The sequence below is a fragment of the Meles meles genome, chromosome 9 (assembly GCF_922984935.1).
Source record: "Meles meles chromosome 9, mMelMel3.1 paternal haplotype, whole genome shotgun sequence".
In the NCBI taxonomy this organism is placed as follows: Eukaryota; Metazoa; Chordata; class Mammalia; order Carnivora; family Mustelidae; genus Meles; species Meles meles.
Window position 1 is genome coordinate 104,809,918 of NC_060074.1, and position 17,619 is coordinate 104,827,536.

The following is a 17,619-nucleotide window of genomic DNA, read 5'->3' on the forward strand; positions in this document are numbered from 1 at the left end:
ATCAACTTTTTGAAATTGAGTACAGATCCCTGGAGTATATGATTACTCTCTGTTCTGTAAAATATATTTATGAATTATGTTGGTATTTTTCCCTTAGAGACTTTGCTTTTACCGCAACAAAATGGTAACTTTCAGAATCCTCTGATTTATGAATTTTCATTGCTTTCTCAAGTAGATGTAAATAAACCAAAGGTGAGATTGCCAGTAAATTTTAGGGATACACTGTGTTCATGAAAACGTATCAAAACAGACAAATATGGGTGTATTTCAGGAAACTTACAGGGACATCGGGGAATAAAATAAGGTGCAGGGATAGGAGGTCCACAGCAAGCATTGGCAGTACTAAAAGTTTCCATTGACCATGCTCGCATCGCCCTTTTGTATCTAAAGTTTGAAAAGCAAGAGGCAGAGCCTCTCTGTTCTCCGACACGTACTGCTCTGCCACCACAAACATCAAACAAAGACGAGAATCCTTCCCAAAAATGTCTTTGTGGTGATTCTCATGTAGCATTCATTCTTTCATAGTCCCGAGGTCTTTCTAATTTGTCCATTCATGCAAAAATTAATTTTTGAGTACCTGGTGTATACCATGTATTATAGGCTGTGGGAATATATCGGAATAAAATAGGGAGAGAAAAAAACCAAAAACTCTACCTTTAAGGAATTTACATTCTGGGGATAAGGGTGAGACAAACCATAAACAGGGTAAATCATTTAAATATATAGCGTATTAGATTAAGGAGAAAAATAAAGCAGGAAGAGGTCAGAGAATTTCAAGAGTAGAGTCCCACAACTTAAAATAGTGGAAGCCAGGCATAAATTCAGTGATGAGTTACAGAGCTATCTCGTGGAAGAGCCGGTGAGCTGAGGGAACAGGTACAAAGGAAGGAGTGTGACTGCTACCGTCAGGGAACACCAAGGGAGTCAGTGTGGCCAGAGCAAAATAAGCTAATGAAGAGGAGAGGGCCAAATCACCACAACCTTTAAAGATTTTGTTTTTAATCCCTGAGTTAATCTGAGCTAGGAAGCAAAAAGGGTTGGACACATCTGAGGAGAAAAGCAGCATGATGTCCCTTAAGTTGTAACAGTATCAGTCTGGCTCTTGTCTTGAAAGCAGACCGAAAGCAGGGCAGAAGTAACGGTACTGGTTGTGAGGTAGTACAGTATTCCCGGGACATGGGGTGATTTGGATCCGGCTGGCAGCAGTGGGAGGAGGACAACATGGCTGTATTCTGGGTGGTTTGAGAACAGAGCTAACATGATATGCTGAGGGGTTGTGTGTGGAGTACTGGAGAAGGAGAGGAATCAAAGATAACAGTAAAGTTTTGGGCCTGAACAACTAGGAGGATGAAGTTGCCACTTTCCGAGATGTAGAAGGCTGCTGTATATAGAGCAGGCGTAAGTGGACTATGGCAGCGGTTTGGGGCATGCCAAATTTGAGATGGCTTCTAGAAATCCACTTACAGATAGGATTCTGGAGGTGACGGGAGCGGTCCAAGCTAGAGTTAAAACATTGAGGTTTGGTGGCTTGTAGACAGTATGTAAAACCACAGGACAGGAAGACAACACCAAGGAAGTGTGGTGTGTGCAGATGTCTAAATAAGAGGTTCTAGAAAGTGAGCCTTTGGCCCTCCAAAATGCCTACATTAGGGAGATGAAGAAACCAGCAAAGGAAACTGAAAAGATGCAGACAGCAAGGCAGGAAGAAAACGAGTCCACTGGCTAACTGGCTGATGGGAGGAAAGTCACAGAGAGAATAACCAGTTTTGTCAAGTGTTACTGGCAAATCAAGTAGGATGAGGGCTGACAGTTGAACGCTGGATTTAGCAATGTGAAGCTCTTTGGTGACCTTAATTAGAACAGTTTTGATGGAGCACTGGGGATAAAAACATGACTCCGGGAGGTTGGGATCAGGGGAAATAGAGATAGCAAATGTGGCCAACTCTTTTAAAGAACTTTAACAGCAAGAGGAAGGAGACATATGGGGCAGCAGATAGACGGGAAAGTAGAATCGAAAGCAAAAGGGGTTTTTTGTTTGTTTGTTTTGGGAGGGGAGAAATAAGAGTATTTCTCTGAAGGGTGGAGGAAATGGATAATGTAGAAGAGTAGAGAATTGCTATAGTAATATCCTTGAATTTGGAAGAGGGCCTGGGTCTAGAGCAAGGAGAAAGACAGTTTGAAGGTAATATAGTTAGAAGTGGTTATAGGGAAGAATGTGAATTATTTCCCAATAAAACTGTTTTTAAAAAGCAGAGGGAGGAATGTGAATTCATGTAACACTTAGGAACACTTATTGTATGCAGAGCTTTGAGTTAGGTTCCAGAGGTATTGCAGTTAATAACTTAATTATAATACCTGTTTCTCCTTGCAATTAGCCTACCATGCAGGGGCAAGGAGGCTATTTCTAGTTGGTGTAACTGCAAGTTATTAGGCAAAATTTACTTTCCTAAGTTAACATTGGAATTTAAATTATGATTTTTATACACTACAGATAATACCAACATACAAAAAGTATACATCATGTATATCTTTGAGGGGAGATTATAAATGGGCAAAATTACAAGTTATTTATTTTTGTCTTTTTAAGCCTAATGGTGGTATTCCACAAGATAATCTTGTTCTAATCAGAATGAAACCTGATGAAAATGGAAGGTTTGGATTCAATGTGAAGGTAATCTAGAATTTACATATAGATTTTTAAATTAAGATGTGTTTATTTTGTAATATTTGGCTGATATCTGACTTGCTCTGTTGTTCAGGGAGGGTATGATCAGAAGATGCCTGTGATTGTGTCCCGAGTAGCACCAGGAACACCTGTGAGTTATCTAAATCTTGCAAGTAAATCCTGTTTTCAAGAATATGTACTCATTTATTTTTTTATTAGTTTAAATAAAGGAATAAATTAATCATTTCTTTTAATTCCTCAAGTATCAAATGTTGGCTAAATCTCTTAAATTGCTGGGAAGTTCATTTTTATTTCTATAGAAATAAAAGTGTATAGAAGTTTTTTAAAAACCCTTGTTTTTGTAAAGAGGCTATATATAACTTTCAATTTTTCTAAAGTTTTAAAAGATTCTATCAAAATAACTCCTTCAGACAGCAAAATGTAGACAGTATAGTATTTGTTTTTCTTTTTTGTTTGCTTTTTTCCATTTAAAATTGTTTATCTACAGTCTATTTGCCTATTTTTTGTTTAAAAAATTTACTTTAAATAGAAATGATACCTGTGTTTTCCCTGTAAAACAGTTTTTAAATTTTTCACTGAAACATATTAAACAAAAATATTATATTAAACATTTTAAACAAAAGTATAGGAAACAGTCTAGGTACCCATTATGATGAACCCTTCTGTACCCTTCATTCAGCTTTAGCACTCAAGAACTTTCTGCTCATCATAAGGATAACTCTTAATTGTGGATGTGTTATCTTTACTGCTTGTATATGTAGCAAATACTGCTTTCAAATTCCCATTTATGTTGTTGCCTACTTTACCTAAATGGTCTTCAAGGACTTTGCAGTCAGCACCTTTTATCATTTACCTGTCTCCCTGTCGTAGGACAGGTATAAACCAGCACCCTGAGAGAAAAGGGCCAGTTATGCTTTCTTTGGTGCTTCGCGGCAACCTTAAAATTAGTTTGAAGACCACAGTCAAGACTGATCAGGGATATCATGATACATAGTTTTGGTTCTGGTTGTTAAGGACTTTGTTGGTTGCAAATAATAGGGTACTCTATCTATCTATCATAGATAACAGGGATATCTATGATATCCCTGGCTTAAGCATAAATACAAAGTCGTACACCTAATCATATAGCTGTAGAGTTTTCTCACAAAACCCAAGGATAGGATTGCCATCAGATCTCTAGGGAAAAAAAACAACAACAACTTTAAAATGAACATCAGGACTCTAAATATTTCATCTTTAGTTCTTTGCATGTTCCATTTTTCTCTCTCACTGCAAACCAATTTGTGTAGGGAATCAGCCTCACCTCTCTCGCTCCTCTAAATAAAATGCAGTCTAAATAAAAAGAGTGCTCTTAGTAACAGATTCAGGTTAGTCCTATAACATCACCACCATGTGATTTTGACCCCTGCATCTCTACTAAAGAGAAAATTGTATAGCTACCATTATTCTCCTCAGTTGATACGATGAGCTAATAGTAACTTCCAGATTCATATATTACCAGCCCAGCCACCTAGAGGAATTAAACCTCTGTCCAATTTTACAGACTCCTGGAAAGTAAGTCCTTCACAGATCCAGCTCATAGTAGATGTCCACTTTTCAACAAATCACTTGTGGGCAGTGGGGCAGGATAGGGATATGATGTATAAAATGCCTCCTGAACCTATTCTACATGTGAGGGATGGGGACATAGATAGAGGAAATAGTCAAAATTATTTATTTAGTACATACGTAATGGGAAATATGTATTTGGGACAGACTACAGATGAGAAGATTAAAGATTGCTAATTCTCACCTGTAGATAATGTCTAAAATAGAAAACTAAAGGGGCACCTGGGTGGCTCAGATGGTTAAGCATCTGCCTTTGGCTTGGGTCATGATCTCTAGGTCCTAGGATTGAGCCCCATGTCTGGGCTCCTGGCTGAGCAGGGGGCCGTCTTCTCCCTCTCTCTCTCCCCCTGCTTGTGCCCTCTCTCTGTTTCTCTCTCAAAGGGATAAATAAAATCTTTAAAAAATAAGAATAAAATAAAAAAACTAAAGAAAAACAAAATGAGGATGTTATTTAGAGATACCGAAGTAGATACAAAAGATGTAGGTAAAATGTTGAAAGAAGTTGCCTAGTGTGGCGGAATGGTACAGAGGAGTACAAGAAATTGTTTCTTGTCCTAGTAATCTTATAGACCTAGTCAATTCTCTGAGCTGTGTGATGTATAACTTTACTAAAAACAAATTTAAACTCTGTTTATATATGACCCACTGATTCCACTTTTAGCAGTTGCCTCTAATGAAGTAGTTGGACTAGGAAACAAAGGATACACAAGGATGTTCATTGTAATATTGTTTATAATAAAGATGGGGTGACCAAAATGTACCTCATTAGAGTTGGTGAAATAAATTGTATGCTACTTTGCAGCTGTTGAAATGACGAATGATGTAGCTCCATATAAGTATGGAAATATATTCATAAGATAGCATTATAGAAAATGCAAGAAGAGGAAATCAGAGAGGGAGACAAACCATAAGAAACTTAATCATATGAATCAAACTAAGGGTTGCTGGAGGGGAGGGAGTGGGGAGGATAGGGCAACTGGGTAATGGACATTAAGGATGGCACGTGATATAATGAGCACTGGGTATTACATAAAACTGATGCATCAATGACCTCTACCTCTGAAACTAATACATTATATGCTAATTAATTAAATTTGCATTTGAAATCAGTAAATAATGAAAATGCATATTGCTCCACATGTATGTTTGATCCAGTTTTTAATTTTTTTTAATTTTTAATTTAATCTTTTTTAGAGATGGGGCTAGAGAGAGGTGAGGTGAGGGAGAGAAAGAATCTTAAGCAGGCTCCACACTAGAAACACTGAGAAATAAAGTGTTCTTTGTCCTTGTGGAAACTTACCACAAGTACTTGGAATAGTGGAATGTTGCCCTTTTTGTCGTATAACTTAAAATACAGAGGAGGCATTTTTCTTATGTTGGCAAATTGTCCTAATCATTTTTAAATTTGAATTCACTTCCAGCATTTTATCAGTGCATTTTCAATGTTGTGAAATGTGGCCTTCAGTGAGAACTTTTTTGCTAGCCGCTATTCTAGGACACCTTCGTCCTTCTCATCAGAGCTGCTCTCATCATTTATGTTAATAAGTCTGCCTTCACCAAATTTCTTTCGTTGCCTGTCTGGAGGCTCTCTAACAGTAGTTGTGTCAGTATCGCCTCTGTCAGCGGTTTATGTTCAACTCGAATTTTATTTCCACACTATCACTCTTTTGTTTCTTCGCTGTGTTTTTAACTTTTCTGGCCAATTGCCGCTTTAGATTTACATGGGTTTGTCACTGGGAGACAAGGAGGTGATGCAGATCCCTGCTTTGCCGTGTCTGCATGAGCCGAGTAACCGAGGCACAACAACAGATCACCTGCAGACTTTGAAAGAAGTGGTGTGATTGGTCACTGATCGTGATGTGTGTCTGTTGTCTGTGTAGTGATTTGTGGACTCCTGAGCTAGCGGACCATAGCAAAGCTCGTACTTTCTACAGGTTTTCACAATGAATGTGTTGTGGGAACTGTAATTTGAACTTTGTTGGGAGACTGGTATTACTTAACTGTAGTGACTGTGATTTGTACATAGCTGGACAATGCAGAGTAAGGGCTGCCACTGTCTATGCACTCTGAGGCCAGTCGTCTTATCTGTGTATCTAGGCATTTAATAAGGCTTCAGGGGTAAAGTTGTTGAAAGAAAAAGGAAGAAAAGTAGAAGCTTCATGAGAAAGCTCAGTTTCTGCTTTTTACAAAGAGATGAATAAATGGATAGATGCTCTTCTTTATGTACTTTTTGTTCTCCTGCTGTGGAATCTATAAAAATTAATTCCTGTCCTTTATTTTCAGAAAGCTATGTGCACATCTGAAACCTTATTTATGTTACATTACAGGCTGACCTCTGTGTCCCTCGATTGAATGAAGGGGACCAAGTTGTGCTGATCAATGGTCGGGACATTGCAGAACATACCCATGATCAAGTTGTCCTGTTTATTAAAGCTAGCTGTGAGAGACATTCTGGGGAACTTGTACTCCTGGTTCGACCTAATGGTAAGTACTCTATGTGGCACTGAGTATTTTTATAATCTGTTGGTATTTGTTACTAGACAGAACAGCCAGAGTAGGCTTTTTAAAACATAAGTCATGCCATGCAGTGTCCTGCTCAAAGCATGGTGGCTTCTATTTACACTTGGATTAAAATTGAAATCTTGGCCACTTACCTACCACAGTCTTGCTCACTCTATTCTTTGCTGGCTTTTTTTGTTTGTTTATTTTTCCTTCTCCCTAAATCTCCTTGATTTTGATACGACTTTTACCCTCACTTCCATCAGGTCCTGCTCAATTGCCATCCCTAGAAAGTCCTCTTCTGACTACCATAGCTAAAGTGGCCTCCCACTTCCCTCTGTTGCTTTAGTAGTGGTAGGTATGTAGCAAATACCTGTTACGTAGATGAGTACATTTTGAACCACTTTTAGAAAACTCTGTAACAAGCAGTAGTTAAGGCATTTTTAAAAATCCTGTCTTTGGGGGCACCTGGATGACTCAGTCGGTAAGTGTCTGCCTTCAGCTCAGGTCATGTGGGATCAAGCCCGGCATCGGGCTCCCTGGTCTGCCGGAGGCCTGCTCCTCCCTCTCCCGTTCCCCCTGCTTGTGTTCACTCTCTGGCTGTCTCTTTCTCTGTCAAATAAATAAAATCTTAGATAGATAGATAAACTCATAATAACTTAAATTAAAATAAAAATAAATTTGGGGGGCACCTGGGTGGCTCAGTGGGTTAAAGCCTCTGCCTTCGGCTCAGGTCATGATCCCAGGGTCCTGGGATCAGAGTCCCGCATGGGGCTCTCTGCTCAGCAGGGAGCCTGCTTCTTCCTCTCTCTCTTTGCCTGCCTTTCTGCCTACTTGTGATCTCTGTCTGTGAAATAAATAAATAAAATCTTTAAATAAATAAATTTGGAAAACTCAGTCAGTCAGTAAAATAAAATAAAAATCCTGTCTTTGTTGGCAGTAGACAATGCCAGTAGCCTAATCATGTCATCTCCTTATCTGGACAGCTAACTTGTTAATTCAGAGCCACAGTTCAAGGTTTGGAGAAGCTATAATACCATGCACTTGAGCTCTTTTGCTGATTGCTTGAGTTTCCTTTACAATAGCCTCAAGATCATCCTGGCAGCAGACAGCACTCAGTGACTCCTAAAGCAGATCACTTTCCCTGGGTAGCCTGAACATTTAATTGAACTAAAAATTCACCTTCTTTCAGTCTCTTTGTTCCTAATTCTGTCCCTTTGTACTAATCAGAATAAATTTAATCCCCCTTTTTCCAGTTTAACAATCCCACATCCTTCGGTGTTCACAGGGCATTGTTTCAAGTTTCCACAACACTTTATCAGTCCCCTGGGAGAAGAGTTCTTAACATGTCTATATCCCAGCACTAGACACATTCTTCTAGTTTTGTTCTGAACAATTTGCCAGTAATCATAGTTTTAACCATAAGAGTAATTACTGGTTAATACCTTGCTACCAGTTGTTGAGTATATACCATAAGGACGTAAAATGTAGTTAAAATCGACCCATTCCCTACCCCACCACACCCTACCCTGCAGAGTTTTCCAGGAGAGTTCATTTTATTTATTTTTATTTTTTTAAGATTTTATTTATTTATTTGACAGACAGAGATCACAAGTAGGCAGGCAGAGAGAGAGAGGAGGAAGCAGGCTCCCTGCTGAGCAGAGAGCCTGATTCGGGGCTCAGTCCCAAGACCCTGAGATCATGACCCGAGCCAAAGGCAGAGGCTTAAGCCACTGAGCCACCTGGCGCCCAGGAGAGTTCATTTTAAAAAGAAAAATACAGAACTCATTTTGTCTCTTGGGCACAAACAGGCATTTTCATTTTATGTTCTCTACTTTGTGTTTTTCTGCATTCATGGTCTGGAATTGGCTTTCTGAGAAAATTCAAAGGACTGCAACAGAACATTCTATTTTGACCTTTCAAGGAACTCCTTTATTTAGACCTGATATTTAGGTGATCCATTATTAGGCATTTTCTGTCACGTAATGCAACTTAAATTTTATACTAAGGATAATATTCTCTCAATTTTGTTTGTTCCATTTTCTCTTGATGACAGATCCTAAGGAACTTAATGCTAAGTTTTACACCTGGACTATTTTGTATATTCTCATTAATCTATACAGCCATCTAATGAGATAGATATATTACCCCATTTTATAGTTGAAGTCACTTTAGCACCAAGACATTCAGTTATCAGCCCACAAATTAATGATTTACACAGAACCAGAATATGAACAAAATTCCATATAATGGAAAAGGCATGCCTTTTTGCAGTTCCAAATCACTTTATACTTTAAATTATAAGCAGAAACCACCTAGGGCTTTTCTTGCAAAAGATCTTTCTGTTGTTTGTTGTCAAAATCTGGACTGTGGGGGTCGTCTGGGTGGCACGGTTGGTTAAGTATCTAACTCTTGATTTCCGCTCAGGTCATGATCCCAGGGCTGTGATCCCAGGGCTGTGAGATGGATTTAGCTCTGTGTGGGGTCAGTGCTGGGGGTGGGGCCTGCTTAAGATTCTTATGCACGCACTCTCTCTGACCTTCCCCCTCTTCCGTGTGTGCGTGCTTTCCCTAAAAAAGAAAATATCTAGACTAGGACCTGTATTTTCTTTTAGTTTGAGTCTGTCATGTCCCTTTTTTTTTTTTTTTTTAGATTTTATTTATTTGTTTGACAGAGATCACAAGTAGGCAGAGAGAGAGAGAGAGGAGGAAGCAGGCTCCCGCTGAACAGAGAGCCTGACACAGGGCTCGATCCCAGGACCCTGAGATCATGACCTGAGCAGAAGGCAGAGGCTTAACCCACTGAGCCACCCAGGTGCCCCTGTCATGTCCCTTTTTTTTTTTTTTTTTTAAAGATTTTATTTATTTATTTGACAGAGATCACAAGTAGATAGAGGGGCAGGTAGAGAGAGAGAGAGGGAAGCAGGCTCCCTGCTGAGCAGAGAGCCCGATGCGGGACTCAATCCCAGGACCCCGAGATCATGACCTGAGCCGAAGGCAGCATTAACCCACTGAGCCACCCAGGCGCCCTGTCATGTCCCTTTTTATTTAAAACAACATATAATCAGACTTTAAAACTGTATTTACAGAAAGTATCAAAAAACCAGACAGCTGGGGCACCTGGGTGGCTCAGTGGGTTAAGCCACTGCCTTCGGCTCGGGTCATGATCTCGGGGTCCTGGGATCGAGTCCCACATCGGGCTCTCTGCTCAGCGGCAGGCCTGCTTCCCCCCACCCTCTCTGCCTGCCTCTCTATCTACTTGTGGTCTCTCTCTGTCAAATAAATAAATAAAATCTTTAAAAAAAAAAAAAAAAACCAGACAGCTTGTTTTTCTGGGGTTTTTTTCCCTTTAAATCTCTTTCTAGACAAAATGCAATTATACTTTTTTTTTCTTTTCAGAAGTTTATTCTTCTCAGAAGTGCACACATCTGAACAGGAACTAGACGTCTTAAACGTGGGCAAAAGAGCCCCCTAGCTTGGTTCTACTCTGGCTGTCCTTCAGCTTTGCCCTTAAATCTGTGGGGATCAGAATTTTGTGGTACCAAGGGGGCATGCCAAGCCATCACTTGACCACTCCTGCTTTTCTAGACCACCTCATTTCGACCCTCAGTTCTCTGTCCAGATAGCTCTGATCCCACTTTCTGGGCCTATGTGACTGTTTCTCTAGGTCCATTTTCCCAGGGGTGGATCACACGGTGTGTATACCCCTAGGCCACCAGGGTAGCTAAGAGGCAGCAGTTTTCAGAGGAGTGAAGAACAAGCTTACATAGGGCTGGTAAGTTTGCACATATTTTCATACTCTCCCATGTTAAAGAGTGGAGTTCAGGGTGAGAAAAGAAGTAAGGCAGACTACAGGCCAAGAGTCTGGCGTCTAGCTCTCTTTATACTACCATGATCATGGATTCTGACCTCCCAGGTTTTGTAGGTGTCGATGAAAGATGAAAGAACATTTGTTTAGCACTCTATTCAAGTTATTTGTGTCTTTTCATATCTGGATGTATGGTATATAGGTCCCTGTTTCTACTTTTATTCTAGGTCCGAAATTTAAGGGCAGGTCTGTTCTCAGCTGCTTCTTGGCAGCTCCTCTTTTTCTAATTGTCTCTTCAAGTTACAGCCATTTTCAGCAATATGGCCAATAACATGTCTTTTCCCTAAGGTTTACAGCAAAGTTCAACTTCACAGCCACTTTGTCCCTTACACAGTGACACCAGACTCTGATCTGATGAATTCTATTTCCTGACACAGATGAAAGAACAGATCTAGTAAATTCTTTTTGCCAGTTGATTAAGATTTCCATGTGGCTTTTTTGTTTCTGTTTTTGTTTTTTTAGCTGTATATGATGTAGTGGAAGAAAAGCTAGAAAATGAGCCAGACTTCCAGTACATTCCTGAGAAAGCCCCACTAGATAGTGTCCATCAGGATGACCATTCCCTGCGGGAATCAATGATACAGCTAGCTGAGGGGCTCATCACTGGAACAGTTCTGACACAATTTGATGTAAGTAATATTGTATGGAAGGGATGTTGGGCCATATTTTCTAATTAATTTCATGGTCTCTTAACTGCCTAATCTATCGTTTATAATTTATAAACTAAAATGGTATTCTGTGATATATTTGACATAAAAACATGTTCTGAAATATATAGTTTTAAACATTGCTCCCAAAATACCATTGTAGTTACATAAATATCTATTTAAAAGAGGAATAAGGAGATTTTATGCATATGTCATCAAACTAAAATTTTTTCTGTGATTCAAATAGCTATTTTTATGAAAGGTGGCAGATGAAGATAGGCTATAGTAGAGCTAAAATCCTGAGTTAAAGGAAAATAATTTTTGTACCTCATCGTATTTCATCCTTCTCTAATTTTTGCGTCTAGTTGGTCATCATTAATATTTGTTGCTCTAAAGTATGTGCTATTGGTAAGTGACTATAAAACATTTGTGACTGTAAATCATTTAGGACCTGTCAGTTTTTCTTTTAAGAATTTCTTCATTCCAGGCGCCAGGTTGCTCAGTTGGTTAAGCATCTGCCTTCTGCTCAGGTCGTGAACCCCCAGTCTTGAGATCGAGCCCAAGCAGACTTGGGCTCTGCTCAGTGGGGAGCCTGCTTCTCCCTCTGCTGCTCCCCCGGCTTGTGCCCTCTCTCTCTAATAAATAAATAAAATCTTTAAAAAGAAAAAAAAGAAGTTCTTGGTTCATATGCTATGTAAACCTCTCCAAATTAAATGAGACCTAAATGTTCTCTGCAGATTTGCTATTCATAACTTCAGGTACTTTTCTGTAAGCAAAATTATTTTCAGTTGTTTTATCATTTTAAAAAAATACAATATATAATTCATGTCAGAAATTGTGCAGAATTCAGCGTCGCAAATTTGGTTCAGTTCCCTACTAGCCTAAGGTACATCATTGTATGGATGAGGTATCCTAAGGAAAAAACAATGCTTGTTGTTAGCATAGAAGTAATTCTGAAAAACAAAACAGAATCTCTTAATGGCTTGCTGGACTCACCTTATGTGCCCCCTCCTTTTTTTTTTTCCCCCCAGCAACTATATCGGAAAAAACCTGGAATGACAATGTCTTGTGCCAAATTACCTCAAAATATTTCCAAAAATAGATACAGAGATATTTCGCCTTGTAAGTATCTATTATCTCTATTTGTTAAGGTTAATCTTTATAGCATAACTTTATCAAAACATTCTTTTAAATTTTTTTCAGATGATGCTACACGGGTCATTTTAAAGGGTAATGAAGACTATATCAATGCAAATTATATAAACGTAAGTTTATTTTTATTATACCTTTGTCATTGGGAGGGACTACTATAAACTTTGATGTTCCTTTTAACCGTGAGAGAATATTAACACTTTCAGATACTTAAAAATAGTATAAAATTAATGTTAAAAAATAGTTTGGTACTGGCATATTAGCATATGTTTCGAGCAGTGGAATTGAATAGTCCAGAAATAGGCTGAAATAATTACTAGACTTTTGTTTGTGGTGGAGATGGTCTTTTAAATCATTGAAGATAAAAATAGATTATCTAGTGAGTGGATTGAGTAATACATCTAGATATAATCCAGACTATATCATTGTAAGGAGGTTTTCCTTCCCTTCTAGTGGGATAAAAGGATTATTAACTTCTTAACTCTGCAATGTAGAAAATTTCAAACATACAAAAGTAGGAGAAAAGTACACTGAACCTTCATATATATATCACTCAGCTCAACAATTGTCAACTGCTCATGCCCCTGCACATCCAGATTGTTTTGAGAAAGATCCATGTTTCATATCATTTATCTATAAAGACTTCACCTACTCACTCTTGATGTAACAGATTTAGATACATCAAAACATAAATGTTAAAAAATGGAATCATGTAAGTACTTGGAGGAAATCTATGAGAATGGCTTAAAATCTCAGAAAGGGAAAGACTTGGAAGTTTCAACTCTTGTCTAAACTCACGAAAAGAAAAAAGCAAATCAAAATCGGAAGGAATTGCTGTTTTTCACCTCTTAAACTTGAAATATCAAAGGGTGCGACAATATCATTTACAAGTCTGTTTCCTTTACCCGAAATCTTGGGGTCAAATATACTTTGGGATTCAGAATTTTATTTTTTTTTTTAAAGATTATTCAGCGGCTATACCATAGCCTGTAATAAGTAACATCCCTAGCAGACTTTGAGACATTAACCTGTAATCGGTGTATTGAAACTCAATAGCAAACTGTTGATACTCCATAAAGACCATAAATAGCCTTAGATTAGTCAGATACTGCTGTCAGATGAGTCCAGATTAGGTCAGATGTACACAAAAAAGGCCAAACTTACACTTCAGAGTACAGGGAGTTTCAGAATTGTGGATGAGGGATTATGAGTATATTAAGGAGACTATCAGGGAATAAGCATTCCTCATACATTATTGGTGGAAGTATAAATAGGTACAGCTTCTTCAGAGAGGTAACTCACAAAAATGTTAAGTTTACAGAAGTATTCAGTGCAGCTTTGTTTATGGTAGCAAATAGATTACCAGCAACTTAAACGTTCATTAAATAAATTATGGTGTATGCACAGCCATTAAAAAAATAAAATTTTAGGGGCACCTGGGTGGCTCAGTGGGTTAAGCCTCTGCCTTCGGCTCAGGTCATGATCTCAGGGTCCTGGGATCGAGCCCCACATCGGGCTCTCTGCTCAGCAGGGAGCCTGCTTCCCCCCATCTCTCTGCCTGCCTCTCTACCTACTTGTGATCTCTGCCTGTCAAATAAATAAATAATAATAATGAAAATCTTTAAAAATAAAATTTTATGTACTAATCTGATATCTCAAAGATAAGGCATAAAAAGAGAAGCAAGGTGCAGAACAACATTATAAGCTACTTTTTATGTTTTACAGAAGACAGTTTTGCATCTACATTTGTGTGCTATATAGAGTATCTCTGAAAGGAAATACTAGAAATTAGAAAAAAAGGATTACTTTCCTGGGTGTGAACTGGAGGCTGGGAATAGGAAGGAAGACCTTTTCCCTGTTCACTCTTTAGTATTCTTCTAGTGCCATGGTGCATGTGTCATCTTTTCTTCTCTTTTCATTAAGTCTCAAAATGTAGTAGGATGATGACTCATCTTACCCAAATACTCATGATCTTACTCTTCCTGAAAATAATGAATTTAAGATATTTTTACGATCTTTTTATGTGCATTATACATATATAACATATATATATGTAAAATCTGAACTAAAACAAATGGCAGAAATTTTGCTCCTTGCAAATTTTACCAATAAGGTGTTTAGAAACAAGTATTTTTATTTCTGTACCAAGTGTCTCCCTCTAAAAGAGGGTTTTCTCTTTTTTTTTTAAGATTTTATTTATTTATTTGACAGAGAAATCACAAGTAGGCTCTCCACCGAGAGGCAGGCAGAGAGAGGAGAGGGGGAAGCAGGCTCTCCACCGAGCAGAGAGCCGGATGCAGGGCTCGATCCCAGGACCCTGGGATCATGACCTGAGCCATAGGCAGAGGCTTTAACCTACTGAGCCACCCAGGCGCCCTAAAAGAGGGTTTTCTATAAAGCTGCTCTTAAACCTCTAAGAGTGCTTTGGAAAAAATTAAAAGATAAATATGTATAATTACTGAGAAATTTCTTCTATAGATAAATTATTAATAAAGATAGTGGGGGGTTTGTTCTTTCTCAAATTTAATTTAAATTTTAGTTAACATATAGTATAATATTGGTTCAGCAGTAGAATTTAGTGATTCATCACTTACATGCAGCACACAGTGCTCATCGAAACAAGGGCCCTCCTTAATACCCATCATTCATTTAACACTCCCCCAACCTCCTTCCATCAACCCTCACTTCTCTGTCATTAAGAGTCTCTTATGGTTTGTTTCCCTCTTTTATCTTTTTAGGTAAAGACTTATTTTACTGACTTTGCAGTTTATTGAGATTAGTTATATTCAGTTATTATTATTATTATTAGTTATATTCAGTGATTATAGTCATCAGGTGGATGACTTTCATATACTTGATCCAGGCAAAAAGTAATAATGAAAACACTTGAGTTTTGTGTCCTTTGCTTTTTTAGATGGAAATCCCTTCTTCTAGCATTATAAATCAGTATATTGCTTGTCAAGGGCCATTACCACACACCTGTACAGATTTTTGGCAGATGACTTGGGAACAAGGCTCCTCTATGGTTGTAATGTTGACCACACAAGTTGAACGTGGCAGAGTAAGTCATACTTATTTCTTACACATTGCTTGGGCTTTTTTTCTTTTCTTTCCTTCCTTTTTTTTTTTTTTTCTTGGACTTTTTTTCAACTTACAATGCATATATGGTCAAAATATTCACGTTGATTTAGTCTTTGTTGTAACATTTAAACTTTCTTGTGGTGTTACTAAAACCATAGTGACTAACACATAATGATGATGATATATAAGTGTTAGCCACTATTACTATCAGTTATCTAAATGAATTAGTATGTATTTGATAAGGGATTTGTATGTAAATATATAAAGAACTCCTACAGCTTAGCAATGAAATGATAAATACCCAATTTAATTACTGGCCAAACATTCTGAGTAGATGTTTCTAAAAAGAAGATATTTATTTATTCATTTACTCATTCATTTATTTAAGAAGATATGTAAATGTCCAGTAATGTCATGAAAGATGCTCAGGATCATTAGTCACCAGGGAAATACAAAATCAAAACCACAAAGAGAGGGACGCTTGGGTGGCTCAGTCAGTTAAGCATCTGTCTGCCTTTGGCTCAAGTCATGATCCCAGATCCTGGGATCTAGTCCTGCTTCAGGCTCCTTGCTCAACAGGGAGCCTGCTTTGCCCTCTCCCTCTGCCTGCTGCTCCTCCTGCTTGTGCTGGGTCTCTTTCTGTCTTTGTGACAAATAAATAAATAAAATCTTTTAAAAAAAAACCCACATACACAAAGAGGTCGCACTTCCTATCCAGTAGGATGGCTAAAATAAAAATGATAGATAATATGGACATTGGGGAGGGTATGTGCTATGGTGAGTTCTGTGAAGTGTGTAAGCCTGATGATTCACAGACCTGCACCCTGGGGCTAATAATACATTATATGTTACTTTAAAAAAAAAAAAAAAAGGAGCACTCACCTTACAAAAAAAATGTTTTAGAGGTGGTTTAAAAATAAACAATAATTGGGGTGCCTGGGTGGCTCAGTGGTTTAAGCCTCTGCCTTCGGCTCAAATCATGATCTCAGGGTCCTGGGATCGAGCCCCTCATCAGGCTCTCTGCTCAGTGGGGAGTCTGTTTCTCCCTCTCTCTCTGCCTGCTTCTCTGCCTACTTGTGACCTCTCTCTCTGTCAAATAAGTAAAAATAAAATATTAAAAAAATAAATAAACAATAAACAATAATTTAAGTTAAAAAAAAAAGGTAATACTAAGTGTTCTCAGTGATGTGGAGAAAATGGAACCTCCTATACTGCTGGTAGATTTCTAAAATGATGCAGCCACTTTGGAAAATAATGTCATTTCCTCAAAGGTTAAACTATGGATTTAATAACTTGGTTTCACTCCTTGATATGCCCAGGAGAAATGAAAACATACGTCTACACAAAAACTTGTACATAGACATTCATAGCAGCATTATTCATAATCGCCAAAGTTGGAACAACCCAAATATAACAAATAAAATGTGACATAATCACATAGTTGTATATCATTTGACAGTAAAAAGAAATGAAGAAATGGTATATGCTACAACATGAACCTTAGAGAACATTATTGCTAAGTGAACAAAGGCAGTCACCAAAGACCACACACTATGTGATTCAATTATCTGAAATGTCCAGAGTAGACAAATTCATAGAGGACAGAAAACAGATTGATTAGTACTTGCTAGGTCCAGAGTGAAAGAAGGGGCTGGGATAGAGGAACACATGGTGATTATTAATGGGTATGGAACTTCTTTGGGGAGTGAAAAAGTGTTCTAAAAGTGCCTGTGCTGAAGGTTGCACAGTTCTAAAAACAGTTGAATTGTGTGCTTTAAATGAGTAAATTGTATGGCATTTGAATTGTATGACAGTAAAACTTTTTTTTTTTAAATATCCTAATTATGGGAATAGATTGGCATTTTAATTAGAGATTCTTTCTCAGATTTAGTTCATTATTTTGCCACTCGCATCGTAGTAGATGATTCAGGCAGGCATTAATCAAGAATGATAAAACATTGGGTGAAAATTTGTAATTAACAGGATATATGCAGTCTCAAAATATATCTAAGCAGATTATTATAAAAAAGAGAAAAAATGAGAAATTTTAATAGTTGGAAGATCTAGATGCAGGATATA

At 38.0% G+C, this 17,619-nt stretch overlaps 1 protein-coding gene across 3 annotated transcripts in view; it reads left to right on the forward strand.

The window, feature by feature from the left end:
* The window catches only part of PTPN4 (protein tyrosine phosphatase non-receptor type 4), a 223,384-nt gene that overhangs the window by 185,572 nt on the left and 20,193 nt on the right, over positions 1 to 17,619 (forward strand). For 2 of the 3 annotated variants that reach the window (XM_046018960.1, XM_046018961.1), the window contains exons 17-23: positions 2,588 to 2,671; positions 2,760 to 2,816; positions 6,622 to 6,778; positions 11,123 to 11,289; positions 12,339 to 12,429; positions 12,511 to 12,572; positions 15,374 to 15,520. In XM_046018960.1, the coding sequence (XP_045874916.1) occupies positions 2,588 to 2,671; positions 2,760 to 2,816; positions 6,622 to 6,778; positions 11,123 to 11,289; positions 12,339 to 12,429; positions 12,511 to 12,572; positions 15,374 to 15,520 (765 nt within the window). The remainder of the gene's footprint in view (positions 1 to 2,587; positions 2,672 to 2,759; positions 2,817 to 6,621; positions 6,779 to 11,122; positions 11,290 to 12,338; positions 12,430 to 12,510; positions 12,573 to 15,373; positions 15,521 to 17,619) is intronic. The other variant, XM_046018962.1, reaches the window with a different exon arrangement.